Raw genomic sequence first — 19,327 nt, 5'->3', positions numbered from 1 at the left:
GTTCATGTATGAGTTGTCCGACTTCATTAATTTGTCAAAAATGTGTTCTAATCAGCCTGGTGCAGTGTATAAAAGGATTAGAGGTCTGCAGTCATAGGAGAGCAGAATAAAAACCAAATGTGATCTTGTTAAAAAAAGCTCATTTTTATCTGAAGTAGAGCATAAATAGAAACTGTTAGAGTTGTGGAATGCACAGGACAAATAATGCTTTCATGTGAATCCCATCTATACATTTCAGAGGCATTCACTTTTTGTTCACAAATGATTGACTTTTGATCATGTCACAGTTTCTTTAGAAAAGCCTTCTATTCCTTGTTGACACTCCAGAAGCTTGTACTGCCTCTCTGCTCTAGTCGCAGCATCTTGTGCTGGTTTCTGGGTTCTTTCGTGATGTTGTCGAGATCAAGGAATGTTTTGCAATTCCTTAATTTTGCAGATGCACTTCTTACATTTTCATGTGTCAGGTTCTAACTTTTGCAATTACATGAATTTTTTGGGCGTTTTCTTTGTTTTGGTGTGTTTGGGTTTTTTTAAAATCATAACTTTTGATGATGCCTGTCACAAAATTTATCCAGAACTGCTTTGCAAGAAGTCTTTGGCCAGGTTTTGTATGCAGATGCAGCCTGTATCTTTAGATCCAAGCTAGCTCCATGGAATGCAAAGATTATGAGATTCTAGGGTCTCTGTGGGAAATAGCTTCTCTTTTTATATCAGAGATTAGACTTGCACTGAGATTTGAAAAAGAGGTGGTATTTTTTGGTCCAGGTTTGAAGCTCTGAGGTTTCTCAGTGTGGTAGAAAAAGAGACAATAAAATTTGTGTCATGAACACTGAGCTGTTGGGTGTTGAAATGTGATCTGTAACTACACTGAGAGTTGGCCAACAAAAAGACAAAAAACAATGATAAGGATGCAGAGTGTAGAAACAAAGTTTTTTGGAACGTTTTCCGGAAGGGAGAAGTGTTTATTATTAGGAACCCAAGAGACCTTTTTCTTTTGAAGGGGTGGAATTAAGTGCATGAATTAATGTGCTTGAATGTGGTGAGTTGTTTAAAAATGAACCCTTAAAGGTCTGAGTGATGCATCAGTTTGATTACCTGAAAATTGTGTCAGTACAACCAGCTCTCCTGGCCAAATGTATTTTAAACTGTGATTGTTAGATGAGTAGCTTTATTTGCTTTAATTAAGTGTTGAAAGAAGCAAAAGGGAAGTGGTTTTGGTGGTTTGGTTTTGTGCATTTAAGTGTTTCTCCATACCAAAATATTCACTTTCGACTTCTGACCAAGCTCATCCTATATGGAGAACTGGAGAATCCCCCAGCTTTGGTTCAGATGGTCTTTGATGTCACTTGGGCAGAATCTGGACTCCAGATCTTGCAAAGCCTTTTTCCTCGGTTGCAGTGTATTAGTCTGATCGTTTCATTCCATAAACAGACACATTTCTTTTAAATATTCATGAAATATGGGAGTCCGAGTTGTTCTTGATAATCTAATTATGTTTATTTCGCCTACAGTTGCTCCAGCTGCTGTGGGGAGCTGTGTTTGTTGATTGAGGACCAAAATGAAATTAATTACATTTCTGCTGGAGTGTAATTAAGGCATTTTGTCTCCCTGTTCCCTATTACATGCAGAGACCTTCCTCCCGCAAGGCAGTGAAGCTGTAGGGCACAACTGGTTTGATTTGTGGTCTGGACAGTGACTGGCCCCGAAGCACCTCAGCTGAGAGGCTGTCCAGAAACATCAGACTCTGACCAGGAAATTATTTTGAAGGCTTCACTTTGCAGTAGCTTCTATTTCACTAAAGAGAAAAATGTCAGCATCCATAAATGAAAAGCAAGCCATACCTGCTGGAAGTACCACTGAACCATTTTCAATGTAAAAAGTAGCCTAAGAAATATAAACCTCAAGCCTTTGTTAAATACAAAACATAGGAAATCTCCAAATCATTCATGTGTGTACTACCATCACATGCTGCTCTGAACACATTTTACAGCAGATCCATCAAACATTTTCATTTTGAAGACCTCAGAAAGGTTTTTAGTGTGAAAATGTAATAGTTGATCACACAGTGGTCTCTAGTGGGCATGTGTTCATAGCAGTGGAAAATTCAGAGCTGAGCTTGGTTGACTCCTTTGTTTCTTTCAGCCTTTTTTTTCCCCCCTTGAAAAAACCCAGTAGTAAGAGCCCAAAGAAAATCATGATGTTGCAAGTTGAAGTTTTAGTGTTTGAGCCTAACCATAGTTCAGCTTAGGGCAGCAGAGTTCGATGCATGACCCAGGTTTGAGGAGGATGGAGTGAGCCGTGTGGGGAATCTTGCACTGTTATCTGTGTCAGAGTCTTCGATCCCTCTGCCACATGCACCGAGGATGAGATGGGACTGCTCAGAATAAAATAAAATCAGTCAGGAGTGGTATTCCCTTGCTTGCAAGCTGTGAAATGTAACAAACACATCTGATTGCAGAAGGGGAAAGGAGGAGGAGAACAGCCACCAAAATGACCCCAAAAGATAAACACCTCCCACAAAGGGGATAGTGTCCCTTAAAATCCACCAATAACTACTAGTCAATGGCATGTGCATTACAGGTTAATAGCAAGTCTTAAATGCTTTTTTAATCACTTTTTTTTCTCTCCTTAAACTTTAGGCAAGGTTTTCCACTATTAGGCACTTCCTGTTTAGTTGCTGTAGAAAAAATTTAATCTATTTTATAATGAAATTGGAGTTTCAGATTGTATAAAAATAATTTAAGAAAAGCTGTAACATTTCTTTTGCCGTAACTTTTAAATATTGATGGATCTGTAGCAGATGCTCTTTTGACCCTTCACTCAGCCTTCCCTCTGCTTTTGCACGGATCTAAATTACAAGAGCTTTTATCCTTCCTTGCTTCACCAGCACTTTTATCCTCTCAGCTTTTTCCCCATCTCCTCAGCTTCACTGCCTTGTTTCCCACATGAGAAATAACTTGATTGCAACCTTGACTCTGCCATGTGGGGTTTCCTCTCTTCTGTGCTCTGTTCAGCCCTCATCCATGACACACAAAGTAAAGTTCCTTCACCCCATTTCACTCCCACATTTCTGTATTTCACCTTGTCCTCTCTGATCCAGTCTGCCGTGCTGTTGCCATGGCAGACTGTGGAACCTCCAAAGCCTGACTGGTCATCATGGAAACCCCTTGATAAGCACTCAGGTTAAATGTATATATTCTGGAGAGCCTGATCCCCTGAAAAATGCACTTCCAACCAAAGCAAGGTGAAATCTTTTTGTTCTTGCCTATTTCTTCTTTTTGGTTGTCAGTACTTTGTATTTGCACTGATTCCTTTTAGTGAGTTTTGGTGAGTGATGTGCTCTTCAAGGCAGGGGCCATCCTTTGTATCTTTGTGTTTAACAGACAGTATTGGAAAAGAGGAGTGTGTGAATACATCCAAGGGAAAGGTAGTCAACTTTTTTCCTGGTGTCATTTCCAAAGTGACTGCAGTCTCTGAGGAACACTCAGGCCTTTGTCTGCCTGTGTCATTTAAGAAAATGTAACAGCAGCAAATTCAGATACATTTCTTTCCCTGGGTATTTCTTCCATGTTGAGTTAAATTAAGAGTCCCAGCTTTTCTTGTTGTACACAGCACAGACATCATCATGTTTCCAGGTGTCCCCTGAAAATGCAGGACAGTGGGATCCAGGGCTGAGCCATCTTTGTTGTCACAGAAACCAAATAATCTGCAGCAGAAAAAAAAAACTTGCTGTGGTGCTGGCCGGTGCCCGGTGCATGCTGCTGGAGTCCTGCCAGCTAAATCTCAACCCAGCCTGAAGTGGGTGACTGTGTCCCTGTGTCCCACAGGCAGGCAAAGGGATCCTGCGGAGCGTCATTGCCAACAACGAAGCGGTGGCAGACATGATTCCTGTCGACGTCGCCATCAACCTGACTCTGGCAGCCGGGTGGTACACGGCTGTGCACAGGTGGGAGGGCATCCCTCTTCCTAGCATTCCTCTTTGGCCACACACCTGGAATACTTGCTCCCTGTGCCTTAAAAGGAACCAGGAGCTGATTAAAAACCAGTGCATGAGGCTGGTTGGTTGATTTTCTGGTTGGTGTTTTCTCCCTGTGGTGGGGCAAGGACTGAGCGCGTAGATGCAGTAAAGGCAGGGCTTAGAGTTAGGAAATCTCTAGAGCTAAGGTGAGACCTGTTCCTTGCCTCTCAGAAGTTACTCTTCTGAAGGCCAAGAGCTTTGCAGCAGTGGTTTTTTGGGCCTCCTTTTCATTGAGTTGCTTTTCAAGTGTCTTCTGGGAGTTTTCTTGGTAAAAAAGCTCTGTGTGTTTTCCTTGGGAAACACTGCACAATGTAAATATATTATGGGCTTATAGGTTATATGATCTAAAAAAATCCCCCTTCTTTCCATTGTAGAGAAGAGTCTGTAGAAGTGATACTAAGGATTTAAGGTATTTTCCTGTGAACCTCTGGCATGGCCTTTAATCATTTAGGTAGGTGTACAGAGAATAAACCACATGAATTATTCTGGAGCTTTATGCAACTCTGAGAAATCAAACCCAGGCAAATAAAAGGCAGAAGTGTCTTACTCTGAAAGACAGAGCAAGCCCTCTGAGCTGATGGTAGAGCTACATCCAGTAAGTTAAATACGGATCCTGAAAGGACCTTGAAGAGCAGCTCACCAGCTTTCCCCTCAAAGCATTATTAAGAAATCCACCAAATTAAAACTGCAGTTTTTAAGCATACAGTAAGAAAAATGGTGTATTGATGTCATCACTTGACACCCCTGGCAAGGCAGGCTTAGGTCAAGAAAACTGTTGGATTAATTCTTGACTTGAAGAACTGAAGGAAGTTGGAAGGAAGAAATAAAACTAGTGTGATCCATGTTTAGTTCCACACCAAAAAATGCAAACTTTTGATATTAAACTGGGAATTTTCTTGAAATTGATTGATTTTTTAAATCCCGTCCTAGGAAATTGAGTTTTTCTTCACATCTCAAAATAATACTTCTTTCTGTTTTCCAGACCAAAAAACCTGTTGGTGTACAACTGCACAACAGGGGGAATCAACCCTTTCTTCTGGGGAGAAATGGGTAAGGTCTCATTTAAATGGAGAACATCCATAGTGTTCCTTATACTTTGAAAAATTGGTTTCCACAGTTCAGGTGGCATTCAGTGTCTGCCATTCAAACTGCATTTTGGGGACCAGCTGCAGTGGGTGAGGGTCCTGTGAGGCAAAGGGTACTTCAAAACCAAACCATTCTAGGATTCTGTGATGCTATACAAGTGAAGTGGTTTTTCTTGCCCATCAGAAAATTCTGAACAGAAGTAAAAGGTTTGCACTTGAGGAGGAAAACACTGAGATGACATGTGGGCTTCAAAAACAGTTTGTATTTTCATCATGAGTTTTGTGGGGAAAAAAATCAAATTATTTTCATGGATGACTTTTCTTTAAGTGGATGTACTTCCAAGGTAGGGGTGAAAGAAAGGGAGACAGATCCTCACACGCTTGCAGAGAAAAACTCATGCTGAAGCTAAGCAGCAGGATTTGTCTCAGCTGTGTACTGTGAAATACTGTGTACAGTTAGTACATTCATGGACAGATGTATTGGGCCTGGTTTACTTTCTGTTGCCCCTGCATTCATATCTCTGTGCTTTAAATACAGGAGGCTGGCTACTCCATCTCTCAGCCTTTGCTTTGCTTTTCCCTTTGCATTATTTACATGGCAAACTAAGTCAGCAGAGAAAGAGACCAAAATTGCATTTACAGAATAAGTGTCTTAACCATGATATTTGATCTAGCAGGGAAGAGGTTTCAGCAACTGACTGAGTGCTAAGGACATCACACCAAGCTCCTGTCTTTTTTTTTTTTTTTTTTTTTAATGTGAGATAAAATTTTGTGGTTAGTCACAGACCTTCTGTGGCTTTTTCACAGGAGTAAATGCAAAGCTCTTCAAAGGCTGCTACTTCAGCAAAAGCCACCATAGCACCACTTTCTGAGGTTTGCCTTTCTTCAATGTAGATTTACTGATGAAAACAGCAATGTATTAGTGTATTGTAATTTGTTTTATTCTGCGTTTTATTCATTCCTCCTTTTATTCTGTTCCTCTGCTTATAACTGTGGATTTAGCCATGAAATCATCTGGGAGCAGCAGCAGCTTCCCTGAGCAGCTCATCTCTGTGGTGGAACTGAAGGCAAAATTTTCTCCTTGGATGACACTGTGAAGCTCTTTCATGTTGTTGCCACAGTTTTCCTGAGAGCAGCATGCTGCAGAGAATTAGGATGGAGTATTAAAGTGCAAAATTTTGCCTTTGAAGATGTTGCATGGCTGAAAAAATGAGTTTGGGAAAGATTTACTGCATCACGATTTTATGACTGCAGCCATCCAGTCTGAATCCTCAATTCAAGTCTCCTACCAATTTCTTTCTGGGAAACAGACATTATTCTGTTCAAGGAGTCAGGGTGTGTGACTGGTCATCAGAGTGGAAGGTCCTGAGTGTCTGTAAGCTGCTGAGAAAGCAGGGAGGGGAATGGGAGTCACCTGGCATTGAGCATTTTAGTGCAAAGCAAACATGGGACCAGGTGACACCAGGACGTGCTCTAGGGGTGACAAGTGGACACAAGGGAGCAGGGATTTTTCAAGGGAAGAAAGATAAAACAGGGAAATTGAGGCTGGATTAGGCTGAGGATACTGAGGGTTGGGAACAGAAGTGACTGAGATGGTGACGTTTTGAGTATGCTCTAAGTGATGAGCTTGGAGGAGAGAGGGAGGAGAAAGAGATCTAGAAGAGAGTTTATGTTTAAACATTCATTGTAAGGCAGTTCATTCTAAAGCTCCTCAGACAGAGATAAAAGCTCTTAGTGTTAAAAGGCACCTTAACTGATTTATTTCTTTTCTAAATGATGCTATGCCTTGAGTTTGGTTTTTTCCCATACTTTCTCATTACTTTCCCTGCTGTTACAAAGATGTGGTCAAACAACTAAATTTGTATCTGAAGAAGCATATTTTGCTTTGCTGCAGTGTGAATCTGGTTAGTCTGACTTAGTGAAGTATATTTTGCAGTTTCTCCTCAAAACAAAACCTTAAAAGAGTCTGGAAAATTATGTTCAACATAGCAAAAATTAAGTTCAATTTATTCTTGACAGTCTACCTGGGTGAGACCTGTGTCTGATTCTTCCCCTGCAGAACCTGCCTTTGAGTTGTAAAATTTGCTGCTGCATTTTTTTGTTGAGGTTGGAGGGGAAAGACCACCCACTAAGTCATTGCAGTAGCTCCTAGAGGTGACAGATTTCTGGTTTGGGGTGCTTAGAAGAAATGCAGCAAAAGTCACTACTTGAAATGCAGTAATGAGCTGACCATAGACACTGGAGAGTCCTGTCTGAATGTTACAATTGGAATCTACTTATCTGAGGATGATCTGGATGTTTCTTGTGGCTTGCAAATTCTCATCTGATTTTCTATTTGTAACATAAGCTTAGAGACTAAACTATAATATGAGCACAGATTGATGTCGTTAACTCTCAAATCAATTTTTTAGAAAGTGAAAAAAGCCCACATATTCTTCTTTCTTGAGCTTGCTGGGGCTCAGGGAATAGCAGCACCATCTGTTTATCAGTCCCTAGGATGATAGACTCACACTCAACTACTGCAGTTCTATTAAGCCTCTGCAATATGCAAATGCCCCAGATATGCACATCTAGATACCACTTCGTGGCACTGTGCCATTGCCAGAGCTCAGAATCAGACCCAGAATATTTTGTGCCTCAAAATGCAAAGGGAAGGGAAGATTCCCACCCTATCATTTGTTTTTCAGTTAAGAGTGAGACGGTTTGCTGCCTTAGAGCATCCAGAGATCTTCTGAAAACAGGCAGACATTTGGTGGTGTGGGTCAAATATGGTTTGAAAGGATATAATGAAGTCTTTTTAAAGCTATCACCCTGTGTAAGCACAGACTAACGCGGACATCAGCCCTTTGGAAAATCTGATTGGAAATTAGAAATGTCATTTTTATTTTATGCTAGCAGATCAAAGTTTGCTTTCAGTGATCTAAAGAAATGTTAGCACTTAACAATTTCTTTTACATCTGCTGCAGGTGAAAGCAGAACTGCATCTCCTTAAAGCTCTTAGAGCTGCCTGGTTTCTCTCCTTTGTGTTTTGGTGTTTTGACGAGGAGGTTTTTGTCTGCCAGTGTTAAGTGTGGAGCAGGATTGGGTTTCAAACAGGCGATAGATGGAGTCATCAATTTTCATGGCAGAAGGGACAACCTGGTCCAAGCTCTGGTGACACAGTTCAGAGAGCTGTGGGCTGCAGGTGTGAAGCACAACAACTTGGGCCTGTGCTACACCGTGGTTCCAGCCCAGCTGGAAGTGAGTGATTGCCAGTGACAAATGCATGTTCCCTTGCAGGGCAGTATGTCATGTCCACGTTCAAAAGGAACCCCCTGGAGCAGGCCTTCCGAACCCCCAACGCTCACATGACCTCCAGCTACTTGATAAACCAGTACTGGATCACTGTCAGCCACAAGGCACCCGCCATCCTCTACGACCTGTACATGAGGCTCACGGGGAGAAAGCCCAGGTAAGGAATGGTGCCCTCAGCCTCTGCACACCTGCCACTCCTGTGGAGAGCAGAGCTTGCACCTGTGATGAGAACTGGAGTCCTTGAGCTTCTTCCCGTCTCCACCTCTTGAGGAAAACGCGTGGCTGTAGCTAAGGGCTCGCACACTTCCCACCACCTGGAGACCAGCACAAGTTTTGAACTCAGTTTTACACACTTCAGAGCTTCCCAAGGCAGAGGAGGGCTGGTAGTCTTCTGTCTTATCTATATCCAGATCTCCACCACTTCAACTTTCCAGTGAGATCACCCGTGTCTGGCATGAGCTTGCATAAGGACTTCACACTGAAAAAGTTTAGAAGGTACCAGCTAATACGTGTTTTCCCCATAAATCAGATGTCTAAGTAGCTGTTTCCACCACTGGCCTGAAATCTAGGAAGCAGTTGTTTCTGAGTATGAGTAAATTCTCATTGTATTTGGGAGGGCAGTTCACCATTATGAGTGGTGTTTGAGCCCTGGCAGTGGTATAGCTTGGAGAAACAGCAATATCCATGTCCCATGTGGAAGGAATCCTCTTGTAAGTAACTTTACTCCAGACATTGTCCTCCATTGCTCCCTACCACCACAGAGGAGGATTTATTGTGCAATGTGAGAACAGGATGCCAGAGCTGATGTCAGCTGCTCTTGTGCTCCTCTGCAGCTAGAAAGCTGGCTTCAGCTGTTTGCAAGAAATCCCTGGCATTGCTCTGATTTATCCCTGACATTCTGCTTCGGAGGCAGATTGGTCTGTAAAAAGACTTTCAGTTATCCAGGAGGAAAGAATTATCCTAGAAATAGAGGTAAACTGAAAATAAGGCTGGAATCTCTAGTCTTTGTTGAAATGGACAGCAGTAGAATCTTGGCACTGCCATTACAATTGACATTTCTTTTCACAAAGCTGATTGGCATAATTAACCAGTGGACATTACCTGCAGTGCTGTAGTTAAATGTCAAAAAGGCCTCTGCATGATCTTCTGAACTTTAAGATTTGCAGCATCAGCAAAGATGGCTCACCAGTGAAGTTGGGAGTTTTCTAAGTTTTTTTTTTTTTTAATATAATTCTCCTTTTATTTTTACACACTGCTTCAGCTCATCTAGGTATTGCTGCAGTGTGGTAGGAAGCACAGTAGCAGCTCATTGTTTCTTCTTTTCCCAGCTACCTGAATATCAGACCTTTATGGTCTAAGAGCAGTAAACCACATCAAATAAAAGAAGCCTTTTTAGGTTTAAGCTCCTTTCACATAACTTTCCAGATATCAAGCAATAAACCACATCCAATTTTAAAAAAAGCCTTTTTAGGTGTAAGTTAATTTCACATAACATTCCAGATACCAAGCAAAACTGCCCTAAATGGTTTCCTGTGAGTGCTGCACATCCATCATGACTTAGAGCATAATGTGGTTTATACCCTTAGTAGTCTCTTGGGGCAGTCCTGTCTCGCCTGAGGATCTGCTCGTGCAAGGCTCTGTATGGGAGCGAATAAGAAATCATTGCTGTAAACAGTTTCCTAGAAGACAAAATGCATGTCTGAAGTGTGGCTCTAGTGAGAGCTAATACTCAATTTATTCCTCTTAGTTCCTCCACAGTGGAGGATGAGACTTCCTGTAAGAAATCTTTGCCATGTTTCTACTCTGTTGATGTTTTTCAGAAGACCTTTCCTTCGTACAGATTATTAGTCAGTGTTTGGAATGTGGTCACAACAACTGAACTCAGGCAGTTGACATAAAACACAGTTTTTACAGACACCTTGTCAGATCATAGAATCGCAGACTGGTTTAGGTTGGAAGGAAACTTAAAGATCAGTTTCACCCCTGCCATGGGCAGGGACACCTGCCACTATCTCAGGTTGCTCAGAGCCCCATCCAGCCTGGCCTTGGACACTTCCAGAGATGGGGCAGCCACAGCTTCTCAGAGAAACCTGTGCCAGGGCCTCTCCACCCTCACAGGGAACAATTTTTTCCATATACTAAAGAGTTGGTTCTCTTACCCTTTTTGTTCCCTGTCAGTTTCCATTAGTCCTAAGCACTTTAAAGATTTTGGGGAGTCAGCTTGAGGGGCAGCTTCAGATCTTTCCAATCTAGCTGCATAATTTCTTTTCCCCAAGTTCCTAAAATATATTAAAATATTCACAAAGCTTTGCCTCATGGTGTTTGCCCTACATGGGAAGATTAATCTGAAATAATTTTAAAGCAGTTCAGATAAACTGCATTCAGTCAGCATGCACGTAATTATTCAGAATGAAGGTTCCTTTAATCTGATAGCCTGCTTTGCTTCTAAAATGAAACCACTTGTCTAAGGTTTTAGTGCTCTTTCCAGTTGGTTTGGTTGAGCTGCACAGTTTTGCTCTGAGCTGATGGACTCATTGTGTCTTTCTGTGCTGTGCTGAGTGCTTATCGCCGTGGCAGTCACGTCTGCGTGGGGAGAGGCCAGCCTGGCACCATTCTCCCCCAGACTGCCGCCTTTTATTTGTCACAGCAACTGTGTTCCCCTCTGGGCAGCTCAATATTTCGCATGAAAACAGCTCTGTTCTCCACAAAAATCAGCCTTTTAATGCTTTCTCTTGCCCTTACCCAGTCTGAGAGGACGTGGTGTCCTCTCAGAATTGACCAAGCTCTGTACATCACACTTCAAAACAACTGCCAGAGGCCTTTTTTAGCCATGACCACTGGGACAACTGAAATAATCCTGCAGGGTAGGACAGCATTACTGTCATCCACTTTTATATAAAAAAAATTAGTAAGAAAAGTCCAAGACACATGAGAGGACCTGAAACTGCATTTCCCAAGTCCTTAAGCAGTTTTGCCTCTGAAGCAAGACAACAAAAGCATGGAGCTGTTGGAGTGGGTCTAGAGGAGGACCATGAAGATGGTCAGAGGGGCTGGAGCACCTCTCCTGTGAGGACAGGTTGAGAGAGCCAGGAATGTTGAGGTTGGAGAAGAGAAGGCGCATGGGAAACCTGGTAACATTTTTTCAGTACTTTAAGCAGGCCATGGGGGAAAGAAGGGGAGGAACTCTTACCATGGAGCATAATCATAGCGTGGGGGACGAGGGAATGGTTTCAAACTGAAAGAAATTACATTTAGATTATATATGAGGAAATTCTTCTCTGTGAGGGTGGGCAGGCCCTGGCACAGGTTGCCCAGAGAAGCTGTGGCTGCCCCATCCCTGGCAGTGTTCCAGGCCAGGCTGGATGGGGCTCTGAGCAACCTGGGACACTGGAAGGTGTCCCTGCCCGTGGTTGGAACCAGATGATGTTTAAGCTCCCTTCCAACCCAAGCCACTCTGTGATTCTTTGATTCTGTCTGAAAACTGAAGTCGGGCAAATAACTTCTGAGCTCAATGTCCACACTGCAGATGTGGTCACCAAATACTGGAGCTAATGCCAAAAATCAGATCCTTGCTTCAGTACACAACTCAGGCTTGGGAGCAGAAGAGAATTCCTGTGGCAGAAAGAAAGTATCCACCTTGGGAAGAGAAGCACTGTACCTTTGTGGTGCAGACTTCATGCTAGCTCAGATGGGCTCTTCCCTCCACAACAGGACAGGAGGTAGATGCAGCTTCCTACCCCTGCTTAGGTCAGACCAGTGAGTTGGACATCAGTGGCAGACACATTTGCTCCCATTTTGGAGCCGACAATAAAAGCTGGGTAGCTCTAGGCTCAAGGGCTCAGCTGGAGCAGTTTGGACTTGCTGAGTAAGTTCTCAGCCTAGTGAGTAGCAGGGCAGTGCTCAGGAGGAATTGCAATGTTTATTTACCTAATTGGTGGAAACACAAACCAGCAGCCTCTACATAAGGTCAGACATCCTGCTCACCTCTGATGCTCCCCCATTGTTTCAGAATGATGAAGATCATCAATCGGCTGCACAAGTCTATGACGCTCCTGCAGTATTTCTCCACCCAGTCCTGGAACTGGTCTTCAGATAATATGAATATGTTAATGAGTCACCTTAACACAGAAGACAGAAAGGTAAATATGTTTTGAATACGAATTGTTAATTTCAGATTTTGTTCATCTGCAGCAATTATTTTTGCTGTATTGTTGAGCTTTTAAATGATATCTGGATGATTTGGATTTATTTTAATCTGAAATAATTTCTTTATTTCAGGAGCTTTCCATTTATTACAAGATAATGTTTTCAGGTCACTTACAACCCAGCCTATTCTGTGCAAACTACTTCCTCTCTACAAAGCCTTTCTTTGCTCTAGGAGACAAACAGATGCCTGAGAGCTTGCTAATTTGTCCAGTATGAGTACCTAAAATGAACTGGGATAGTTGGCTCTGCAACGAGATTTTGATTATGCCAAACACCAGAGTGACCCATTTCCTGGACTGCTGTTGATCTAGCTGCCAAAAGAGAATACAGCACAGCTGAGAGTAACACTGATGCAGAGGCACCTGTTGACTCTGTCCAGTTAATTTATTTACACATAATTCTAGTGACACATTGAAACTGTGTGGAGGTTTTAATTTGAATCTGTTTGCCTTTGTGGAATACCATTTTTCTTCCATGTTTATGTGTGTATGTGTGTGTGTACAAGTACATGTATTTATGGAAGAGTTGCCACCTGAAAGATAAACACCTTTATTTTCTGCCAACTTTCACTGCATTTCTGCTTGCTTTGCCCAGATTCCCATCTGGGTGGGACATTAATCAGCAGCTGTGAAACACAGTCTGGCAGTGCCTTGGTGGCTTTGAGAATTTCAGAGAGAGGGCCTTGTCAGGAACAGAGATCAATGAAGAATTGATGCTTCAAGTGAACTGGTTTTGAACTCTAGTGTTCAGCTTTCGCTGTTTGTCTTTAAATCCCAGTTATACAACTTTGATGTTCGCCAGCTGCACTGGTCAGAGTACATCGAGAGCTACTGCATAGGTGCTAAGAAGTACTTGCTAAACGAGGACATGGCTGGCATTCCAGCAGCAAAGCAGCATCTACGCAAGTAAGTCACACCCAGGGACAAAGATAAGAGCTCCTGGCTTCCTTTGGGGAAAATAAGCTACATTGCAAAATTATTATTATTATTATTATTATTATTAATTAAAATTGAGATAAATAACTTATTTCTTATCACAGCGGTTTGTCAGTATTTACAAACACAGAATAAGGGAATAGTTTGCCATAGCAAGGAATCCTAAACAAGTTCATCATACATGGATCACTTTTAGGAGGTTTATAATGACCTCAGGAATGGGCTACTGACTGCCTCAGACCATGGGCTGTGGTGCAGTGATAAAGTTTAGCTTTAAAAAAAGGGCTCTTATAAAAATGAAGCAAGTCTTGCGGTCTTTAGATGTCTTTTTTCCCTTGGTCAGGTACTGGGAAAATTGACAATTACAGAACTGCAGAAACTTTACCTGACAAAAAGAAGCCAAGATGGTTAGGATCTGAAAAATTCAGTAATACCACTGAAATTGATGCTGTAAACTAACCCACTCCCCCCTGAAATATAACAAATCCTTGCAGTATTGTAACAGTTAAGACCATTTATGATCATTACATAATTTCACAACTCTAAAGACAGGTTTCACCCAGACAAGAGAACCTTGCTTGTCAATTCCTCTGAAGGTTCTCTAGCCTGCCTCAAATCCTGAAAAGTGAGAGATAACCAATACGTGAAAGCAAAGCAGAAAGTATTGGACTCAGACTGTCCTAAAGAAAAACCTCCCCATATGACTTTGCTCTAGTTTGAAATGAGCGTACAGAACAAGAGAGAATTCTAGTACAGCTGTTCCACCTACACCATGAACTATTTATTCACTGTGCTCCAGCTTCAGCGCAGTCCTTGGCAAGACCAAGGACCTCCAGCACAGCCTCCACTAAAACAGGAATAGCAAAAAGCCCAAGGGCCATTTGTAAATAGGATTTATTCCTGAACTACCTGTAGGAAATGCAGGGAGCTGGTGAGCTTCTTGTTTGTGTGTTTCTTGACAAGCTGCCTCTTTCCCAGGCTGAGGAACATCCGATATGCATTCAACACCACCCTTCTCGTGATCATCTGGCGCATCTTCATCGCGAGGTCGCAGATGGCTCGAAACATCTGGTACTTTGTGGTGAGCCTCTGCTACAAGTTCCTGTCCTACTTCAGGGCATCCAGCACCCTCAGGCACTGAAGCCATCCATCAGCAACCAGCCTCTTCCAGAAGGACCTCCATCTCCTCTGATCAGCAACTGTGGGCATCGGGGTCTGAAAGTAGCAGAAAAATCCACTCCCTCCAACAGCAGCTGGCATTTATTGTACACTGTTACATCCTCACCTTTTCAATTTTAACTAATGCTCTCATACATGGTGGTCTTTCTTCCATAGGACCAGGCCAATTTTTAAAGCCATAACTGAAGCTTTAGGAACAGGTCAAGCTGGGACCCCTCATTTAGAGTCATGTGCAAGAGTAAGGATTAACCAAAGTCATTGTCTTCCCATGTACTACTCCCTAGACTATCTTAATCCCATCTTCTTCCTCAAAAGAGGCAAATTTAAAGTATGACCTTGAAAAGACAAGGGTGCTACCAGAGAAGACCCAGCCAAGGAAATTAACCTGTAAGAGGTCTTTCTAGCAGCTGTTCCTTCTTTCTCATTTAGTGAAATGGTACCTTATTGCAAAAACAAGATTGCACCTTCTCAGTTTTTCTAAACTTAGGAGGAGGAAAGATCAGTCACACAAGGCCAGTGAACACAAGGAATAGTTTTCAGATCTTGTCTTGTATTGCTGTTGAGGACTGATGCTTTCAGGCCGTGCCTGAAGACACATAGAATTCATGCACTTGTGTTAACTCTGCTCACTCACAAGCTGCTTTCTTACAGAGAGGTCTTCTTTTCTCCCTGTGGTTAAGGTTTCAGTCTGTTAAAAAATTCCTGGTCTTGCATTTATCACATTTGCTTGGAACATTTTTGGGGTCTTGAAAATGCTGTATTAATTCTGAGAATGAAGAGAAGACTTCATAAAAATTGGAAGAAAAATACAGAAACCCATCATTATTTTTGAAGTATAGGTCTTTTTTCCCCTGCCGGAAATCTTTCTCCCTGTAGCTCAAAACCAGCCTGATACTGGGCTTTCATTACAGCTAAATCCCTTTGCAGCTGATCATTTCCACCAGCAAAGAAAGTGTAAAAACATACATGGAGGAAACATCACTGGGCCTGTTCTGCTGCCACTCCTGTCAGGAGGAATTAAAAAGTCTGAAACCAGTTTTTCTTGAGAATAGGTTAAATGTTGGATTTAATGATCTTAAAGGTCTTCTCTGACGTAAGCAGCTCTGTGATTCTTTGACTTCTCTGTAAGAACAGTCATGCAGCTGTGAAGGTAACACACTTTGTCCTGCAGTTAGAATTTTCAGAACTTGATTTTCAGAGTTTTAGAATTAAATTGCAATGTGGAAAGGAACCCAAGGACATTCCCAATGCTCATGGCTGTTGGAGATTCTTGTTTCTTGTAGCGAATTGAGGGTAGAGAGAGAGCCTTCTTGAAAGTAGCTGGTGCAACAACAACAAATGTACTGTGTTGTCAGATTTTCAGTGTCAAATCTTACACCAAAATACTTTTTATTCAGATAACACTGAACAGGTGCTTTTAAGATGATCAGTCTTCAATGCAGCACCCAGTTTCTCTAGTCTTGTGTCATGCCAGCTGTCTGAAAAAATAACGATACACAAAAAACACAACAAAGTGACACAGTTGCTCTTTTGTGAGCTGAGAAGAGCAGAGAATTTACAAAACTGGCATTCCTCAAAAGTTTTACTTGGTTTTGGTAGTGAAGGCAAGAGCAAATTATGACAGTGGATATCTGAGCACTTCGAGCTGGCTCAGAAATCTTTCTTAAGGTTCAAGGAATTAATCTTGCCCCATATGCCCCAGAGATCTGGTTCCAAGCAATTTCCAAAGGGTGCCTACAGGAGAACCTGACCAGAAACGTGGTGTCCAGGATGGCAGGGCCCTGGCATTGCCTGCCACAGACCTCTGCTTTGTCACAAACTGCTTTTGATCTGTGCTGAAATAGGTCAAGCACCCAGTTTACAAAGATGCAAATTTCTGAAGCTCTTGCCTTGGAAATGTGCTTTCTGTAGCGTAAGTGGTTGTTGGATGAGTGTTTTCAGCTTCAGGGCATGCTGTGCAAAGTGTCAGCACCTGAGAAACCTGGAGCTGTGCGTTTAGGGGCTGGAGACCAGCGCTTCCTGCCCAGTGCTGCCACAGCAATATTTTGGTGAAGGTTATGGCACTATACTTTGCTACCTTGGTGGGGCTGAAGCAGGTTGCTGCAGGGATTCCTCCAGGAAGAGTGCATTCCCTCCAGGAAGAGGCGGCTTGCAGTCCTCATAGGAAAGGCTGAAAAACAAAGCAAACTGAAACTGTAGATCACTTTGAAACAAACTTCCACTCAAACATTAAGAAATCATTTCAGCACTTATCCTGAAAGTCTTTTTAAGTGCCTGCCTTATGGACAAAGAGAAGCAACAGTAGGGATCATAAGTCTTGGGCTGTGCACGCGACAGACAAAAGCTTCGGTCTCAGAAAAGTCAAAGGTGCAGAGCTGCTACACCAACATCAGTCAGCTCTCCAGAGAGTAAAGTGTCCCACCTTTTCTTCCCCTCTTACTCATGCCAGGGATTCCTCACAATATGCCTGCAGGCATTCACAGTTGTATGCACGGGCTGTATTGTCCCCACAAGTCTGAGGTGTATTTTTTGCTCCCCTGAACATATCCAGACCTGGTTTTCTGAACACACAAAAAGGTGCTGCGCTCAGAACAGTAGTGGTGTGACATTTTAAGGCTCTTCAGCATTTTGCTGAAGGAAACAGCTGCAGAAAAGCTACTCAGCCCCAAACAAACAGCAGGAGTTGTTTGGGTTGGAAAAACAGAGCTGTTGCAGATGGTGTCTGCTCTTCTGGAGACCTTGAATAGCCCAGACAGCATTGCCAGCAGCTGGCTCCAGAGCTCTGGCCTTGCCTGGGGCGGGATCAAGCTGTTAGCTTGTCTTAACACACACGTAACATGCAGGGGAACTTGAATCTTTAATACATTTTCTTGTGGCTTGAGATGTTTCCAGCTGATTGTCTAAAGCACAGACATATTTCAGAAAGCCTCATGCAGGGGATGATGTGTGGCAGTGGCCCTTGAGTGCCAGTTGTGACTGTCATCATGAGGAGCTGGGCATAAGAATTTGTTTTCACCTCAAGCAGTGGCTGATGTTCTATAGTTTACTTTGTGCTCCTCAGTGGATTTGTTTGTGCTCTGAAGAAACCCAAGCCTTGGGGAACATATCTGAAAGAAAACTGAGTATATCATTTCACCATCAAGCAATGGGCAGAAGCTTGCAATTCACAAGTATCTTCTTTTAATGAAACAGCGATAACAAAACAAACAAACCAACCACAACAAATCCCTGCAATTAATCTGTGTTTTAACTGCCTTTTGAATGACAACCAAAGCTGTTTATCTTCAGCATGTCTGTTACTAAAAAAAAAAAATTTCTTACCCTTTCACCCTCCTCTATTCCTTGTTGAGAAACAATTCATCCACAGAAGGGAGGGAGGGGTAACCAGACCCACTGATAAATCACAGGTTGTTGGCCCATTACCCACCCCCGGCAGAAATGTGTTCTTTTACATTTTCTAAGGAAGCATGAGTACATATGCCTGTGTGTACAGCTGCATCTTCCACCACCAGACAACAGACATGGTAAAAGCAGTGGAGCTCATCCTGAAGTGCCAGGCTGTGCTTGTTTGGTGTGCCCTGTTCCACTTCAGTTCACAAGGAAGCAATTAAAACATACCCTCATTTCCAGTGTAAAGGGAACCTAACCTGTAGCTGTTAATTGAGTCATTATCACAAATAAGCAACTGGGAAAAGAGGGAGGGGGGCATCCTTTTGTTTGTAAATAGGCTACAGCTTCATGGTTGAAAGCATGCTGTTGCTCTTCCAGCATTGACGTTCTACCGCTGAAAACAAGGATGAACTTTCAGTACAATTTTAGTACAATTGGACCCCTTATTCTAGCACAGAGCAAATAACATTCCCCAGAAGGTAAGTGGTGAACACCCCATTACATGGTGCTAAATATTGGTATGAAGGTGGTACAGATTAACTTTTAAAGAGAATTAAAATCCAAAAAATAAAACGTATTTGGGGAATAATTAAAGATGTACTATCCCACTTTTCTCTATTGCTTAAAAACCAACTATGAATTGTTTTTTTCAGATGAACATAAAGCCACTTACAAAAGGTTTCTTGTCTCACATGATCTTGGGAGACCCCAGTTTATAGTAAAATATGTACTTTCCCACTGTCCAGAGTTTCTATGGTTCTATCTGCTATTTCTATCCTCTTGTTAGCTATGAGACAACTTCCTGTTATAAATCTTAATTACAGAGTTTCTAATGTTAAGGCATAACCTTTTGAGCTCTCAAATCAGATAAAATTATCAAACCACAAATTACGTGAACCTCAGCCATAAAATTGTTAATATGATGTTTATGTTATTTGAAACATTTAATAAAACAAAATATTTTAAAGCTATGGTCACTTTGCATTGCTTGGTTTGCTAGACGAGGTGGTGACTTGCTAGCCATCGCAGTTGGATGCAGGCTGCTTCTCCAGCACATCTGCCCACATCTGCAGCACAGCTGGCGGTGGAACAGCAGCCCCACCTACAGGAGGGAAACCCAAATTTTAAAGGCTGCCATAGTGAGGCTTTTAACTCCAATACAGAAAACTGGGAGGTCCTGCTGTGATGAATGCCCTGTGGAAACTCACAAGTACAGGTCT

At 42.4% G+C, this 19,327-nt stretch overlaps 1 protein-coding gene across 4 annotated transcripts in view; it reads left to right on the top strand.

The window, feature by feature from the left end:
• FAR2 (fatty acyl-CoA reductase 2) overlaps nucleotides 1-19,078 on the top strand; it is a 122,362-nt gene extending 103,284 nt beyond the window's left edge. For all 4 annotated transcript variants that reach the window (XM_033057395.1, XM_033057391.1, XM_033057393.2 and 1 more), the window contains 6 exons: nucleotides 3,828-3,946; nucleotides 5,001-5,068; nucleotides 8,383-8,554; nucleotides 12,407-12,536; nucleotides 13,381-13,508; nucleotides 14,517-19,078. In XM_033057395.1, coding sequence (XP_032913286.1) covers nucleotides 3,828-3,946; nucleotides 5,001-5,068; nucleotides 8,383-8,554; nucleotides 12,407-12,536; nucleotides 13,381-13,508; nucleotides 14,517-14,679 — 780 coding nt within the window. In that variant the 3' untranslated portion in view covers nucleotides 14,680-19,078. The remainder of the gene's footprint in view (nucleotides 1-3,827; nucleotides 3,947-5,000; nucleotides 5,069-8,382; nucleotides 8,555-12,406; nucleotides 12,537-13,380; nucleotides 13,509-14,516) is intronic.
• Nucleotides 19,079-19,327: the final 249 nt, after the last annotated feature.

This window comes from Catharus ustulatus, chromosome 4 (assembly GCF_009819885.2).
Source record: "Catharus ustulatus isolate bCatUst1 chromosome 4, bCatUst1.pri.v2, whole genome shotgun sequence".
Taxonomy (NCBI): domain Eukaryota; kingdom Metazoa; phylum Chordata; class Aves; order Passeriformes; family Turdidae; genus Catharus; species Catharus ustulatus.
Note: the sequence above shows the minus strand (reverse complement) of the source record. Positions and strands in the feature narration are given on the sequence as shown.